This window comes from Nicotiana attenuata, chromosome 11 (genome assembly GCF_001879085.1).
Source record: "Nicotiana attenuata strain UT chromosome 11, NIATTr2, whole genome shotgun sequence".
In the NCBI taxonomy this organism is placed as follows: domain Eukaryota; kingdom Viridiplantae; phylum Streptophyta; class Magnoliopsida; order Solanales; family Solanaceae; genus Nicotiana; species Nicotiana attenuata.
In genome coordinates, this window is record NC_031999.1 from 1,854,977 (window position 1) to 1,872,245 (window position 17,269).

General features: G+C 33.4%; 2 protein-coding genes across 3 annotated transcripts; one reads left to right on the top strand and one right to left on the bottom strand.

Annotated features, from left to right (window-relative positions):
• LOC109234019 (protein RBL) lies at positions 4,373-14,740 on the top strand. Of its 2 annotated transcripts, none has more exons than XM_019399837.1 (6): positions 4,373-4,623; positions 5,243-5,341; positions 6,015-7,102; positions 7,209-7,470; positions 8,575-8,682; positions 14,228-14,740. In XM_019399837.1, the coding sequence occupies exons 1-6, from the start codon at positions 4,605-4,607 to the stop codon at positions 14,230-14,232; spliced, it is 1,581 nt and encodes a 526-aa protein (XP_019255382.1). In that variant the 5' UTR covers positions 4,373-4,604; the 3' UTR covers positions 14,233-14,740. The 2 variants fall into 2 exon arrangements, with proteins under 2 accessions (XP_019255382.1, XP_019255383.1); XM_019399838.1 differs by having other exon boundaries at positions 7,209-7,467.
• LOC109234020 (inactive protein RESTRICTED TEV MOVEMENT 2-like) lies at positions 14,741-16,889 on the bottom strand. The gene is made up of 2 exons (XM_019399839.1): positions 16,599-16,889; positions 14,741-15,870 (listed from the first exon to the last, which is right to left on the bottom strand). Exons 1-2 carry the CDS (start codon positions 16,747-16,749, stop codon positions 14,837-14,839), a joined length of 1,185 nt encoding a protein of 394 aa, XP_019255384.1. The 5' UTR covers positions 16,750-16,889; the 3' UTR covers positions 14,741-14,836.

Here is a 17,269-nt window from a genome sequence, read left to right on the forward strand (position 1 = left end):
CGTGACACTAAAGAACTTCAATAAATGGGACATAGTAAAAATTTTCATGTGGAGAAAGAATAACCATTTGGTAATCCAGTATATCATATGTTTTTACGTTGGAATTGAGATTTGAACTTAGGAACTCATGAGTTTCCCTAACCTCCAAATTGAGAATTATTATAGTCAACCCAACAGTGGACATGGCTAACAAATAAGGATTTGAACTTAGAAAGTTATGCTAAACTAAAATTGAAACGACTACGTTAGTTTAACCATTTACTAAGGATTGATTTTGATTTGACTAAAATACATTGTCGGGAGATGAGTCATATAGATGAGACATAGTTATATAATATTTTTATATAGATTGGGAAAATCTGCACGAGGCAAAGTAGCAGAGCTACTTAGTTTAGAGTTGCATTAAGCTAAGACATTACTCCCTAATTGCTCGTTTTTCCTAAACAAGCATGTTAAATTATTTAAGCATAAATAATTTAAATTATGTGTTAGTTATACGCCGAGAGAAGTCTGTGCTTAGAGGTAAGATGGTTTTAGAACGTTGTTGAGATTTTTATCGATTTTACACTATTTTATGATTTTCCATGATGATTTATAACTTGATTTTGATTTTGATATTAATTTTTATTTTGCTTCATGACATGAGCTTGTTAGATTTACAGCATGAAGCATAGCACGTGATATAGTTGAGAAACCGTGAGAGAAGCCCGACCTTGACGTGATTAGTTCAGTGATAAGAGCGTGGCCCAACACATAACATTTGTAAGACATTGTGGTTTGAATCCCGACACACCTGATGATAGGATATCGTGGTTGAGTCTTGACTCGCATTAACGATGGACTACCGATGTTGAGACTAATGTATATCAAGACGTCATAGGCATTTTTAATTAGGCTTATTCATTAAAATTTAATTTAATATCATTTTCCACCAAATAGTACTTTAATTAGACTCATTTATTAACTCATGAAAGAAATCATATTCCTTTAGATTTTTTCTATAAAAATAGATTAACGTCATAATTACTTAAGCGCTAAAATCTAAAGAAAAGAAAGTGGAGCCTCTGTGAAGTTGACTTTCTTTTCCCACATTGAAAGTAGAGTAATTCTTTTTGACCCTTCTACTTTTACAAAATATCATGGTAAATAAAGAGGCAACAAAGATTTAGTGTGATTTAACCATTTTTATGAACTACATTGGAATTGATTCTTAGGGTTTGAGATTTGTTGGTGAATTCAAGAGTTCAATTCCAAGACTCGTTCAAGCTCAAAACTTGCAAAGAAGTGAATGTCCTTGAGATTACCATCGAATATAACGACGTTATAAACAGAAGCCTCTTTATATTTTCGAGAACTGTGTAACAAGTTTCTTTCTACTAAGAGTGTAGATTGCCATCAATGGCTCGGTTTCTCCGTCAAGGTAAGTTACATTGTTATTTCCAAATTTGGTTTATACAATTTTTATGTGCTTATGACTTTTTTTCTATTATCAAATAATAAAGTTGAAAAAGTTAAGGATATAGAAAATGTAGGATTAATCAAATTTGAAAAAGTTAAAATGATTGAGCTAATGAACATACCATAATCCAATTGACCTAACCGACTTCAATTTGCTAAGGTCAAGATAGATTGGACAGATTTAGGATGAAAAGTGAATCAAAATTAAATTTTACTAGTGAATACTATTTAAAATTGGTGAAAAGTGAAGTCGTCTCTCTAAAATTTTCCAAATTTTGGAGCATCTCCCGATCATTTCTCTCAATGTTAAAAAGCCATCAAACTAATATCGTCAATTGTGGGAGAAATTCAAAAATAGCCAGATTTACCATTGGTCGTTGAAAAATAGCCAAGTTTCAAAAGTCATCGAAATTTAGCCACTTTAAATCTGAGCGAAAATACTGTTCAAAATCCGAAAAAATACGCCCGCAAATTTTACGGGAGTTCCAGCAAGTATAATTGTCCAGTATAATATACTGGAGTTTGGAGCACTGGTGCTCCAGTCTCCCGCAAATTTTACAGGAGTTAGCAAAGTATACCGGTCCAGCATAATATGCTGGAGTTCCTACATAAATGCACCAGAACTCCCGTATATTATACTGGACCGGTCCCTGTTGCAGCAAAATAGTGGCTATTTTTCATTGACTTGATAAACGCTGGCTATTTTTCATTGACCAGTGTGAAAACTGGCTATACCATGATATTTTAACGTCAATTGTTTATCCCTAAGATATATCAATGGATGCTGAAAAGTCTTTTATCTTTTTTGTTTAAGAGAATAAAATTTGTCAAAATGGTAACTAAAGTATATGATCTTTTCAATTAAAACCCTAATATTGGATATTAATTGCAAGCGGTTCATTAATACATCGAAAATGAAATTAAGGAACTTGATGTGAACATGGAAAAGTTAAATGTGTGTCAATTTCAAACTTATAAAAGTCAAATATAGTCAAACCTCTCTATCACAGTCGCGTTTGTTCCGATATTTTTTTAATGTTATAGTAAAGTGTTGTTATAGAGGATATATACTTTAACATAACATAAAAAATTGGTTTAGAGATAAGTTCGGCCTTTATAGTGAATGTATGTTTTATAAGAATGATGTTATAGAGATCTGACCGTATATCATATCAATTTCATTCGAACAGAAAATTTGTTATCTCATAAAATAGATATAGGTATCAAAAATTAAAAGTTCTCTAAGTTTTACATATATTCCTAAACAACCATACAAACTATTATCTAGCTTTCTTCACTTTACCCATAGCTGACCCATAAATTATTAGTCTTTTAATACTTTCTCTTATGATTTAGGTATACCTTTTAAGATGTTTATCGTGAATAATTGGCGAAGTAATTCGTTATCATAATTTTGAACTTTAACAAATAAGAAATATATTAAGAATTAACAAATATGAAGTTATAACAATAAATTTTATGTTAAATTTTCAATCTAATTGCCTATGTGATTTTTATCCCATTAAATTTTATGTCAAATATCAATAAATTTTAGAACCAAGAAAAAATATGATGATTGTACAAGAAGATATCACATGGCCACTGTTTTGATAATCTATTTTAGGCTGTTGTAACTTTAATAAACAATCTCTTTAAAGATAAAACATTAAAGATATATCATTTATAGGGGTGTTCATAAAAACCCGAAAATCGAACCAAATCGAAAAAAAAAACCCGATACTTTTTAGGTTTTGGTTTTAATAAAAAAATAACCGAAAAAAACCGAACCAAACCGACTATAAAAGTAGTTATTTAAATTTATTATTACACCTATATATATATATATATATATATATTATATATTATATATATATATATATATATATATATATATATATATATGTGTGTGTGTGTGTGTGTGTGTGTGTGTGTGTGTGTATACATTTTATTAAAATTTCTAAAATTTTATAGTTCATATTAGTCATTTGTATTTTTAGTCTAGTTCTTTGCTATTATAATAATCTAATTTTTTGCCTTTACATTAATATTCTACTTTGATTGGTAGTTTTCTTTTGCTAAATATAAGAATTTATTTCATGTTAAAAATAATCAATTTTTAATTGAGTGCTTAAATTATTCATCACTATTTGATTCAATTATCATCAATATATTTTGGCAAATGATAGATTTCTCAAAGAGCAATTGATTTGATAGTGTTACATTGAAAATGTAATCGCCGAAATATGTGTTTGGTAGTGTATGTCTCATATTTAAGAAAAAAACCGATAAATAACCGAAAAAACCGACAAAAACTGAATCGATAAAAAATCGACTTAATTGGTTTGGTTTGATTCCAATATTTGAAAAATCGACTTACTTGGTTTAGTTTTCTTTTAGGGAAAACCGACCCAAACCGAACACCCCTAATCATTTACATAAGTCCCACTTTTATTCTTCTCATTATAATATTTCCTATTGTATTATCCAAGATATGAGAAAAGAGCAACCACTGAGCATATATTTATATAACAAATGCATATAGTGTATTTAATTTTAATAAGGAAGCATTAGTAGAATATTGTTGCTATTTTATTCCAATATAGATGTTTCCTTTATAGTATTAGACTATAATTGAAAATTTGAAATTATTATTTGAAAGAATAGAGCAACTACAACAGAATGGGTTTCAATTTATGAAGCAAAGAGTGCAAATTAAGAATATGTTATATTTTTCTTTTTTACATGTTCCTATTGGATATTAAGATTTTCTAAATTTAAACGGATTTTTCTTTAAGATATTATGATTATTTACTTTAGCACTCATGAAATTATCCCCAACGTAAAAAAAATGTGAAAAAGAAAAAGACAATAAATATGGTGTTTAAAAACCCTTGTCATAGTTTTGAGAGTCTCACTTGAGTAGTACTTTGTATTTTCTCTCTTCCCTCTCTTCCTCCTCAGCCTTCCTGCCACCTGCTCACATCTCATCACTCTTGTTCTCCGGTGGCGTACAACTTTAGAAGCACAGTGTACCAACATTCGTTACATAACCCTTTTAGCCAAAGGGCTGAATTTTTCTCTGCAATTTAAAGAAACCCCATCAGCATTTATCGCATCTTCAGCTTTTTTAGCTTCTGTTTTGCACCATGAATGCTCCTATAATTGGTAATCTTCTGCCCCTTGAGACACCATTTACAAAGAATCTTTTTTTTTTTCCTGTTTTTGAAATTTTCGTATATTTTAGGATTTTTTTGTCATGAAAGTACTGATAAGAATGTATGCAGGTGCACAGATACATGCTTTTGATTGAAATTTTATTTTGACAAAAGAGTGAATTTTTATCTTAATAAGTATAAAAAAAGAAACCCATTAATATTTGGTACAGCTTCAGTATTCTAACCTTTTATGTTTACATAATGCTCCTGTTTCTGTTATTGTTGTTGTTGTTCTTTTTTTTAGTTTTTGCTACATGCTAACCAAAAAGCTAAATTTGTTTCTTTGAAAATAAAAGAAGAAAACCCCCTTTAGTATCCAAGGGCAGCTTCAGCAACTTTGGCTTCTATACTAATTTTATTCGATTAAAAAAAATACTGCTTTCGTTTCTTCTCTTTTATTTTTAGGTTTCTTTTTGTTAAATTTTGATAAGAATGAATATAGGTGCACATACATAGGGATAAGTTTGAAGTCTTTTCTTCTGTTTAAATTTTTTCTTTTGCTATGTGTTTAATTCTGATCGCATGCTTACTATTTGCTTTTGTTCTGTTGGTTCTTTTCTGGGATAAAGATCCATTGCAGGGAGATTTCCCTGAAGTTATAGAAGAGTACTTGGAGAATGGAATCATGAAATGCATAGCCTTCAATCGTCGTGGTACCCTTCTTGCAGGTATACTGTGAATAACTCTTAACTGGACTTGTTTTCCCCTTTGATTGTGCTTTTGACACAACTAACATGAACTATGCAGGTTTTGGTTCTTTTTTTGACACTGGTTTTGCTGAGAAAATCAATTTTCTTTTTCTCTCATTATTATGAATCGTGTTTGCTTGGTGAGGGTTAGAATATTCATAGGCAGAGTGGCATGTAAAAACTATTTAAGAGATAAATTTATATAATTGTAATGCAGCTTTCTTGGGTGTCATGAAAGGCTTTAGTCAAAGGGTTTTGCTTTAACTAATCATTGGTTCAGTGGCAACAACAACAACCCAGTGTAATCCCACAAGTGGGGTCTTGGGAGGGTAGTATGTACGTTGCCTTACCCCTACCCTGGAGGGCATTGAGGCTATTTCCGATAGACCCAATCATTTGTCCAGTGGATCTATCTTAATATTATCCTATAATTCGGTAGTTCATGTAGTTCTTTTGCTTCCATTCTTATTTTTTGTTTTTTGTTTTTTGAAGCATCATGTTTAATTAGATTAATATAACCAATTGATATCTGAAACCAATTGATATCTTGTTGGTGCTAAAAAGCTTAAGATTTTGGTTGTCGCTTTAGACTAATAACTTTTAGGTAAGAGATGCACGGTTTGTGAAACCTAAAATGCATTGAATTTTACAGCTGGATGCTTTGATGGAAATTGCCTTATCTGGGATTTTGAGACCAGAGGCATTGCAAAAGAATTTAAGGACGAAGAGAGTGTTGCCTCAATTACAAGTGTTTGTTGGTCAAAGTATGGTCACCGCATACTTGTCTCTGCTGCTGATAAGTCCTTGACGCTGTGGGATGTGGTCAAAGGAGAGAAGATAACTCGGACCACTCTACAGCAAACCCCTTTACAAGCTCGCCTACATCCTGGGTCCTCTACTCCATCTATTTGCTTGGTGTGCCCCCTTTCATCTGCTCCCATGATTGTTGATTTGGACACAGGAAACGTGACTGTTCTCCCTGTCTCGCCGACTGAAGGAGGAAATGGACTTGCTCCTGCTTCAAGAAATAAATCTTCAGATGGATCTGCCCCATTTTCTCCTACTGCAGCTTGCTTTAATAAGTATGGAGATCTGGTTTATGTGGGGAACTCCAAAGGGGAAATACTAATAATTGACCATAAAAATGTTCAAGTGCGTGGTATAGTTCTTGTTCCAGGCAGCGCTGTTATAAAGAACATTGTGTTTAGCAGAAATGGACAGTATCTCTTAACAAATTCCAATGATCGCACAATAAGGATTTACGAGAACCTTCTTCCCATAAAAAATGCACTTACGGGTCTAGATGAAGCAACCAATGACCTGAATGAGCTTGAAGGGGTAGAGAAGCTGAAAGCTGTTGGAGCGCAATGTTTAGCGCTGTTTCGGGAGTTTCAGGATTCTGTCACCAGAGTGCACTGGAAGGCTCCATGTTTTAGTGGTGATGGCGAGTGGGTTGTTGGTGGTTCTGCCAACAAAGGAGAGCACAAGATCTACATCTGGGATCGGGCCGGTCATCTTGTGAAAATTCTTGAAGGACCAAAGGAAGCGATAATAGATCTAGCTTGGCATCCTGTCCATCCTATTGTTGTCTCTGTTTCGCTAGCTGGGGTAGTCTATATTTGGGCAAAAGACTATACCGAGAATTGGAGCGCTTTTGCTCCTGATTTCAAAGAACTTGAAGAAAATGAGGAGTATGTTGAAAGGGAAGATGAATTTGATCTCAATCCGGAAATTGAGAAGGTGAGGGTATTACTTGTTGAACTTCTTGAAAAGGAAAGAAGTATAATAGATAATGTGTCCTTCATTCTTTTCTTTTTCTGTTTTTGATATGAACATGCTGCTGCAGGTTAAAGAGTCAGATGCTAATGAGGACGAAGATATTGATATTGTTGGCGTGGAGAACGATTCAACTTTCAGTGATTCAGATATGTCACAAGGTGAAATTTGCTTCTTGCCTGCTGATCCAATTCCTGATGCTCCAGAGCAGCAGGACAAGTGTGTTGGTAGTACCTCAAAGCTAGGAGAGAGCAACCAATCTGGATCCCCTATTTCAGAAGAGGCTGGACAAAATGGGCAAGTGAATCACGAGTCCAGTCCTTTTGAAGGTGGTAAGACATTTTTTATTATACCTTAAGTAAATCAAACTATTATGAATCCTGTGATTCAAGAACGTTACGTGAAAGAAAATGTTGATAAAATCTATATCCAGTTGACAGTCCTAAATGACAGCCTCCTAAGGTTACCAGCTCTAAGTTTAACGCTTATGTTTCAATATTTGCAGAATTTGTGTCAGAACTTTTTCTTGGATATCAATCAACTATTCCTAGATCCCAATCTCAAGATTTTTTTTAGAATGCCTAACTCAAGTACATTTCTTGGATAGTGAATTGCTATAAGATGACTCAAAGATCTATATTGGCTTGTTGCCTTTGTTCTGTCTTTGTTATCTTATGTTTTGTTTGTTTTTTGAGTGTATTTGTCTTTTAGTTTTCAACATATCACCATTTTGTGTTTTATCTTCCCTATTTGACTTGTCTATATGTTTTATTATGTGTGTTGGTAGTGCGTGAAAGATGCTGTCCTCAAATATTACACAAGTAACAAATTTTACTAAATATAGCACATATTCCACTGGAGGGGGAATGGAAGATATCTGTTTTAATAGAAAACATATGTACCAAACGTGATTTTTATTCTTTGTTCATGAATGACCTCTGCTGTTCAGTTATGATTGGGGACTCTTTTCTTAGAACGAACAAAGATTTGGCTTCTTATTAGCAAATATGTATTCTTTATTGTTGTCAGGTCTCAGATTTCCCATTGTTGATGGACCCTTCCTACTATCTGTCTTAAGAACCTGTAAAATAGGCTATGAAATCTTATCACGCCATTTGAACAAGTGAAGTACTCTTATAGATCAATTGTAAAACACAGCTTGGTCTTTGAACATGTAGGAAAGTCACCATGTACACTGAAGCAGAACTGTTAAGAGTTCAATTTACTCATTAGTTCTGCTAGGAATCCTTGGATATTTTCTTTCATAATGTGCTAATAGGTATCTTTATCTGGGAAAACTTAATTTGGCCTTGCAATGGAAAGAGAATGTGAAATTTAGTTACACATCTGAATGAATCTTGATAGTAGATAACTTATAGTTAATCTTTTTTACTTTCTTATTTAAGTTAACACAGCCATTGACAATTCTGCTGCAGAGGACACAGGCACAACATGCGTGAAAAGGAAACGAAAGCCTTCGGAAAAGGTATTGGAGTTGCAAGCTGAGAAGGTTAAGAAACCCCCGCAGAAGACAAAACCATCTGGTAAACATCAAAACTGAAAGAACACCTGTAATCAGTTGGAAATTAATGAGTTCCTATCCAGAACATCTTAAACTATTTGTTCCTTTTTTGTTGTTAAAAGGCCTCCTGTGGTAACCTTTCCTGTTTTAATGTTTGAGACAGCACTCAAAACTTTATTTATGGCCATTAGAGTACCACCTTTAATTCAGGAATGACAATGAGCATTCCTTGAGATGTTCCTATAAACTCGAGTTCCAATGGATATTGTTTTTAGTTAGTTCTTGGTGCAACTTCACTTGCTGATCTGGGACCTTCCCCCTCCCCATGTAACTCTCTGTCCCTCTCATGCGAAGTAAAAACAGTTTATATTTTGGTGATGTTAGTTAGAGTTGATGTTTCTAGCATATAGAACTGAAACTATCTTAAAATTGTCTGTCTTTGGTATTTTCCCTTTTAGATATCTCTTGAGTTGCCGCTCAACTCTCAAATACAGATTCCTTAAACTTCTTTATATTCTGTTCTTTCTGCATGCTGTCATGATATATAGCTGGCTAATAGTCGGATCGAAGCTTAGTTGGGCTATTAAGTAGGAGTTTGACTTTGGGCACTTATTTTTCTCCAAAGGACTGAATTTTAGCTAAAATATGCGTAAGGGATGTTGGGTAAAGGAGAGACTAATCCAATTCTACTATGTCAAGCTTTTATTTTTCGTTTTCTCTACTTCATTGCTTTGAGAAATATCTAGTGTAGAACCCTATATTAAGCCCTCCTTAAAATTCAAAGTCAACTGACAAATTTCTCAAAAGCAAAAATGTAAAAAACTGACACGGCCCTTTTCTCAATTACAATGGGTTGCAAGGTAGAAGTATTGTTTCTCCTGTTCAAAAAAAGAAGGTAGAAGTATTGTTTCTTGGGTTACTGTTAAATGATCTCCATAAGTACTGTCTTACGCATGTTGTTTTGAGCTTCTTTGGTTATTCTATCATTTCATAGATGCTCAAGAATTGATTAAGTTAAAATTTTCAAAGTTTTGTTATAACATCCATTTTAGTTTTCTGGTATTCTCACTTTTTTGGCATTAAAAGTTTTATGGAACTCCTAAATCAATCAATTCTTGCAATGTTACTAGTACTTGTTTTATTTTTTTAATTCTTTAACCATTTCTTTATTAGAGACATTGATGTCGTCATGTAGCAATGCACTATTCATGTTAATACAGTAAACACAAAAGTAAATGTTATTTTAAAATAGGATCCATATTATGCTTTAACCAGGAGAAAAAGAATAGAAAATGCACCAAATGCTAGAATTTAAGCCAGTGTTATCAAAGGTGCGCTTAAAGCGCGCTTAAGCCCTGAAGCGAGGCTCAAAACATGTTGAGCGCTTCGCCTCGTTTAACGGGCGTTTCAGTGTTGCTATCAAGGCTCTAAGGCATACTTTTCCTTGCTAACGAGCATAATCCGTAAGAGGCGACACTAAACAATTGAATTTTCACTTTATTGTAAAAAAAATTCAATTTCTTTGTCCATATATTTGGTGTTTATTCTTTTAGATATTAGTCTTGGACTACACATACATATTTGTAGTTTTTCTCCATTTGCGCCTTTCTTCATTAAAGCCCACGCTTTATTTGCACTTTATGCTTAAAGCCCCAACATACGTTAGAGCTTTTTTGTGCTTTTCGCCTTTGATAACACTGATTTAAGCAACTATCTTTCATGCATTAGTACTAAGTATCCTTTCTCTTTAAAACCAACAATCAAATGTTCAGTTTAATCTCCACAATTTTTTGGTGTAATTTGATTTCAGCAATCTATTTTTCGTTTTTTTTGTGTGTTGGGGGGGGGGGGGGAGGTAGGGGAAAATGGGTCTGGTGAGAATTTTAGCAGCTCTATCAGTGAGCTAACACTCAATTCTTGGTTTCTTTTTCACATTTTACTTCTCATATCTTTTTCGTCACAAACAAGTTATATGTGGTTTACTAACTACGATTAAAATTTTAAAATAAAAGTTGACTTTATTATAAGGTACATAAGTTTGGTTTTGTTGTTTAAATGCTTGGAAGTAAAAACATGTTACTTCGAGTGACATTAACATTGCCAGAAATTTATCATCCAATGTTAAATTTGAGATTTCAAACCGTATAGTTGCTATATACACATTTATAGCTATTAATGTAAAAGTAGTGACATTCTGTATTTTTAAGAACAAACTAACTGGTGACCATGCTTTGGAACTGCTTAGGATATATTGTTGAAAAATTTATACTTCAAGTCAATCAAGTATGCCTCGATAAAAAATTAAACCTATTTATTTAAAATTCATTGTCTTGTTTAATTTTAGACAGGGCAAGAAGATGCAATCATGCAATTATAATAGGAATAAACATTTCTCTAAAATAAAGAAACAAAACAACTCGAGGTTCATGAAATGATTTAGTTTCTTAATAATTAAGCTTGAACTTACTGAAATCAATTTGTTCACTAAGATAAGGGATTAGTATGAATTACAAGTATGTAACAAAGAAACAAGCTAATTAGATCGATATGGAAGTGAAATTCTAGAGTAATGGAGTTTTACCTGTAAAAAGTAAGTTTTGCAGAGAAATCTAATGGTAGTCAGTCTTATTGTATAAAATATAGGGAAACAAAACAACTGTGAGTAAAAAGGTTAATTTCTGTCATAGATATTTTACCTGTAAAAGTGGTTATCAAGGAATATGCTTCCACCTATAAAAGATACATTTCCTAGAGAATAATGAATTTGTAAGTAAAAATAATTCGTGTGTGTGCGTGTGAAGCAAAAAAGGTGAATTACAGGTATCTAATATTAATGAATTAGTAGATCAAGTAATTAGATTGATATTGACTGTAATGAGGAAAAATAATCTTAATTATTAAATAATTGCTAATGTTGAGATATGTCTATGAATCAATCTTACGTACAAAATGAGGAAAATTAATGTTTGGAGTAAGTAATAATAAATTGGTTTCCTAAAAACAAATTACAGAAATCTGATTTGATTAACTAAATTAAGGAAATTAGTTATGGGTGTTCAAAATGATTAGATTGACATTAATATTTCAAGGAAACAAAATTATAATAAACAAATATTATTGATCTCAATTTACAAAAGAGGTAACAAATTAATTTCGAAGTATTAAATAGATGTGGTTTTGATTAATGTGGAAACTGCTCTGTTCATTTCATTTTATATGACGGTGTTTTGTTAGACATGGAGTTTAAGATAAAACAGAGAAAACTTTTGACACATAAACCAAATCTATATAATGTACCTCCTTGTCGAAAAGTATGTATAACATACCAAAGATCCCCCTAGTATTTAGTGGTTTATGTTATTCCCTATAAGAGCATGTTATCATGGTAAATGAAAATGTTAGTACTAAAGAGTTTCAAGTATAAAAAGGTTTTGGTCTTTTTGGAATAGACCAAATAGGAAAAAAGTGTCATACAAAATGGAGTGAGAAGGAAAAAAGGGAATGTTAAGAGTATTAGAAAGTATATTATCAACCTTGAGAAAATTGATAGATATGGACTGTCAGTGCCTATGCAGAGAATATTAAGCGACAAATGATATGATCAGATATATTATTTCTTTGTTGGCACAAGTATTGTATTCACTGTTGAATGCAGCGCCCTTGATGCTGCATAATATTTACAAATTTTGATGTCTAGTTAGGTCAATAAATCTAGATAACATCTAGGTATAGTACATTAACTTGGCTGCACCACAAAGACATTTTCCTAGACAACGTTGTTTCAGCTTTAATGTGGAAATGGCCTTCCCTCCAATGCACCTCCTATTTCTGCTTCCAGTGTTGGCCATGCTATACATAATGGTGTCATTTCCATAATACCTAGTTCCGAGTAGAATGACTTTTCCACGTTGAACATGTCAGTATAATTGTTCTTAGCATCACCTACTTGCATTGAGCCAGAGGTAAAAGCATATTTCATACCTCTCTGGCCACGTCACGATGTAAAAGGAGGGGGATTAACTGTTTCCTCCTCATTTCTGCACATGGAGAACCAACTGCTCAGCTTCTAATTTTCTTCTTTAGATTTTCCATAGTTAAGATGCTTCCTGGCACATAATGCAGTCAAAGGCAGCCTGTTTTGCGTAAAATGAGCATTTCATTGATCTTGTCCGTTCTCTGATTCATCACATTCTCTTCTAGATATTCTGTTACAGCTTTGTGCATAATTTGGAATAGATAGTCTCCTGTCAATTACTATGTGGTGACTCACAAGCGTGATATGATCAGGTCTTATGCATATGACATAGTATGTAACAAGCTTGGCTTTCTGTGAGGTGAAAACTAGCCACATATTCAATGCTCAAGCTTCAGAAGAAAGTGTAATTAGTACTTTGACTTTTGGCTTCATCTGCTAAACGAAAATACATAATAGGGAGCTGTTTGGTGGTTCTATTTTCTGAATTTTTTAGTTTCATATTTCAATTCTCAAAGAGAGAGTTCAGTACATGTCCTTAGCAATTGACGGACAAGCCTGGAATTTATGAGTGAAGAATGATGTGATAAAGATAAATGAGCCATCCATAAGTTGTCTGTATGCTCAAAACCCAACATTGAAGTTAAGTCAGATATAGACTTCACTAACCAAATATATTATCATATTGACAATTTTGGAGCATCTGAGATTATTTTCGAAAGAGAAGCCGAGAGGGACTTTTTTTTTTTGCCAAATGCAAAGTGAATTACTCCAAAATGTAGTAGATTATATAGTGTGAGTGTGTGTGTGTTGTGTGGGTATTTTAGAAACAAGTACTCGTTAGTTTTGGTTCACTTCCAAATGGTGGGTCAATTATCTACTGTAAAAGCTGAGCTCAAGAGAAGATTATATCATATTCATCAGCCAAGACATGGTTTGACAAGCCTAACCTTATAATTGTGCTTGGTTGACAAATTAAAAGTTGCTATTACTTTTGTTTGACAAATTATGATGTCAATATGTATGTAGTATGCGAGAGTTTTATTCTTTTGCTTTCTGCTAATTTTACTTTTAGTCTATTTTCTTGTGCTTAAACTATTTAACCTTCAATACAGTTGAAACAAGCTAATTTGGTTTTGACAGTAATTATACATTTTAACTTTAAGAGGCTTTCTGCTATAGTAACTTTAACCACCAACTTGTAACAAGTTTTTATCCCACAGTAGCTTTGACCACCCCACCACCTTGTTCCCTACTAGTTTCTCCTAAATGCCACAAAACACTCTGCCATACTTCGCAACTGTGGTAACCTTTCGGATATCATTGCCATCCTATATATAGTGAAGGGGAGTGGGGACTGGGATTATTAAGGTCTGAAAGTCATGAAGGAAAGTTGTAGGATTAGGATATTTGGTAGGACTAGGACATGAAAGCTGTTTATGTACGTTCTGTTTCTTCTTCATTTTCTCTCTGTCTTATGCTGACATTACCTCATATCCAAGAATAAGTTATGATCTAGAATCATTCCCTATTATTGTGAAACCTTTTTCATTATGCTTTCTAATAATTTTACTGCATATCGCGACGTTTGCAGGTTAATATCTGATCGAGGCGAAGCAGATTAAGGGATTGCTTCACTGGAGGTCAGGTTAATTTGTACAACAGTAAGCTGTGAATTAAGTGTAAACCAGCTAGTGATTCCATCTATAAATGGGCTGTAGAGTGCATTTGATGCTGCTTTTGAAGTTGTCCAGACTTGCGCCAACAAACAGATTTTTTAGCAGAGTGGTAGCAGTCAATCCAGACACTTAGAAAAGACTAACTGTTAACATGAACTGACATTAGAGCATTACATTAGATTTATCCCCTGCTGAAGAAACAAGAGTTGAAGGGGCAGCGTCTGAAGAACTTTGCCTTCTGTCATGGATAGAGATTCATCGATGCTTGTATATACGGCGTGTAAGGAGAATCTGGACTGCAAGGTTAGAGGGAGGGGGGCGTCTCCCATGTAACTCAGCCCTTCCAAATCTTGCTTATATTACAGTAACTCTAACAAATTATGATTTACTTAGACTTGAAAGAATTATTTATTTCTACATTTCACATATCCACTTTTCAATCCCATCTCCTTTTATTTGCACAAATTAAAAGTATCACAATTCAAGTAAATTTGTACATTTTTACATAATTGAAGTTTTGTTATTTACTCAGCTCTCCCAGACCCTATGGAGTGATAAAGATAAGCCCCAAGTGCCATAATCACCAGCACAGCCGCTCCAGCATTCACAAGAAGTTGTCTCTCTTCATTTAGCTCTGCAATGCTTTTCTTCAAATTGCCAATACTGAATTCACCATCAGGATGAGAAGATACACCAGCAGCTAAATTTCCTGTAATTTGCCTATCTTTTGATTCTTTGTGCTCAACTTTTTCTTGGAACTTCTCTATTAATTCTTTACTCTTTTCAGCAACCTTCTTTCCTCCTGCTTCATGGCTCTCCTTCTTTTCAACTTCCTTGCCCCTTTTGACCAATTGTGTTATGTTGTGATCCGACTTGTCTTCTTCTTTACTCTTTTGAATCTTAGGCTCAATACTCCCTACTAGACCTTCCAATATTTTCTTCTCATCTCCTTGTTTTCCCTGTATTCCTCTGGAATCTTGATCTTTGTCTACATGTTGAGGCTTTGGCAATTGAGCTGTGGGTTTTAAAGGGGTTGGTTTTCTTGGGATATCAATAGTTGGATAAGTAGTTTTGGGAGGAAAATCAGTATCCTTTTGAGTCTTTGATGATTCAGCAGTAGTCCCCAGTTGACCTTCCAAGACTTTCTTCTCATCTCTTTGTAATTCCTTTCCTGCTGTAGAATCATGATCTTTGACAACATTTTGAGGCATTGGCAATTGAGCTGTGGGCCTTAAAGGGGTTGGTGTTCTTGGTGTTTCAACAGTTGGATAAGTAGTTTTGGGAGGAAAATCAGTAGGATCCTTTTGAGGGGGTGGAGGGGTTATTGGAGTTTGTTTTGTTAGTTCATCTGATAATTGCTTGGGCATTTTCCATGGCATAGTGATGGTAAGGATTCCATTCTCAAATTTGGCATGGATACCTCTCATGTTACAGTCATCTGGTGCTTGAAAATCTTCTTGAAAACGATTCCATTTGTTGCCTGCTACTAACCGTTCTCCTCGTACCCTCACTGTGTTCTTGCCTTCTGTGCTTACTCTAATGTTCTCCTTCAGGAAACCTGCAGGCAAATCAAAGACAATTTGAAGTTCTATTCTTGAAACATATTATAAAAGTTTTTCAAGATAATGTGAAGTTACATTTGCAATTGTTATATCCTGTAGTTCAGAATCACAAAAAAAAAAAAAAAAAAAAAAAAATCTATATGAACTATTGCAACATAGAAAATTTCACGTTCCATAAAACCAACTTCAATGCGAGGAGAATAACAAAAAAATGTGAGGATAATGACATGTAGGTGTATGACCGTTTAGTTCTTGCTCATAAAATTTTAAAATAGTTATAAGAGAAATTTTTATTCAAACCCAATACATGGAACAAACCAATAAATGTATGACATACGTCATTTAAAAAAAAAAACTATCATTTAATTATGATTGAGTTAAAAATCTAAAATCTTCAAATCTTAAACAGTTAATATTCTTAGCAGGGCTTAATGAAAGGAAAGGCAAAAAAGAAATCAATGTTAAAACATATTCTACAAAGTAAAATGTTAGACCATTACTCATTTTCTTTAAAACTAGATTTTCAATTGTTTATATTAACTCTTAAAAATAAATCGTGTAGTTTTTCCGATTGAACGATCTCTTCAAGCCTACCTTATAATTTCAAGCAAGTATATGACAATCATCAACGTAACACAATATGTTTGAGTAAATCACATACGAGAAAAAGAAACTGGATTAGAAAAAATAGGTTTTGTAGCAGAATAGAAATAAATGAACAGACCAGGAAGATAAATAAGTAGTTTTTCAGCCTCTTCCTCTTGATGCCGCTCATAAACTGGCCTAAAATCTTCATAAACTGGTCGAACGGCTGCTCGTGGTGGCCGATTAGGCCGGTTCGGTCGAACTCCACCACCTCTTGGTCTCATTGCCATTTTGACAAAAAAAAAAAAAAAAAACAAGTGCAAATTTCTGTTAAGTTCTTTTGAGTTTGCTTTTGTCAATGATTTGAGACTTTAAGAGCTTTGATGAATATTTTTTGGATTACAACATCTTCCATTTTATATGTGAGCGTTTGCATGGGACATCAAAGAGTTCGAAAATTTTAAGTTTTGGTTTTGTTTGTTTTCTTAAAGATGAAACTATTCCAATTTCATTGCTTCAATGTTGTGGTTGTGGTCGTTTGAGGTTTGTCCAATTGGAGAAGGTAAAGCAACTAAGTTCTTTGTTTCTGCTACACACTTCCCTAGCCAGGACAAAGGAATTTCAGGAGTTATGTGTAGGCACAAAATTTAATCGAGTGTCCCTTTTTAGGCAATTATTTTTATTTTGTCACCTTTTAAATATCTTTGTGTTATAAAATAACAGTAATTTAGCAAAATATAAATAAGAAACAGAGATACAAAGAAGGAGTATTTCACTTCTTTTTGGTGTGTTCTTTCATCGCTATTTACA

Excerpts from the sequence above, each read along its gene's own strand:
- LOC109234020 (XM_019399839.1), bottom strand. The coding sequence starts at position 16,749 with ATGGCAATGAGACCAAGAGGTGGTGGAGTTCGACCGAACCGGCCTAAT. Across the intron at positions 15,871-16,598 it reads ACTACTTATTTATCTTCCTG|GTTTCCTGAAGGAGAACATT; the intron begins GTCTGTTCATTT and ends ATTTGCCTGCAG.
- LOC109234019 (XM_019399837.1), top strand. Across the intron at positions 7,103-7,208 it reads TCAATCCGGAAATTGAGAAG|GTTAAAGAGTCAGATGCTAA; the intron begins GTGAGGGTATTA and ends ATGCTGCTGCAG. Across the intron at positions 7,471-8,574 it reads GTCCAGTCCTTTTGAAGGTG|AGGACACAGGCACAACATGC; the intron begins GTAAGACATTTT and ends ATTCTGCTGCAG.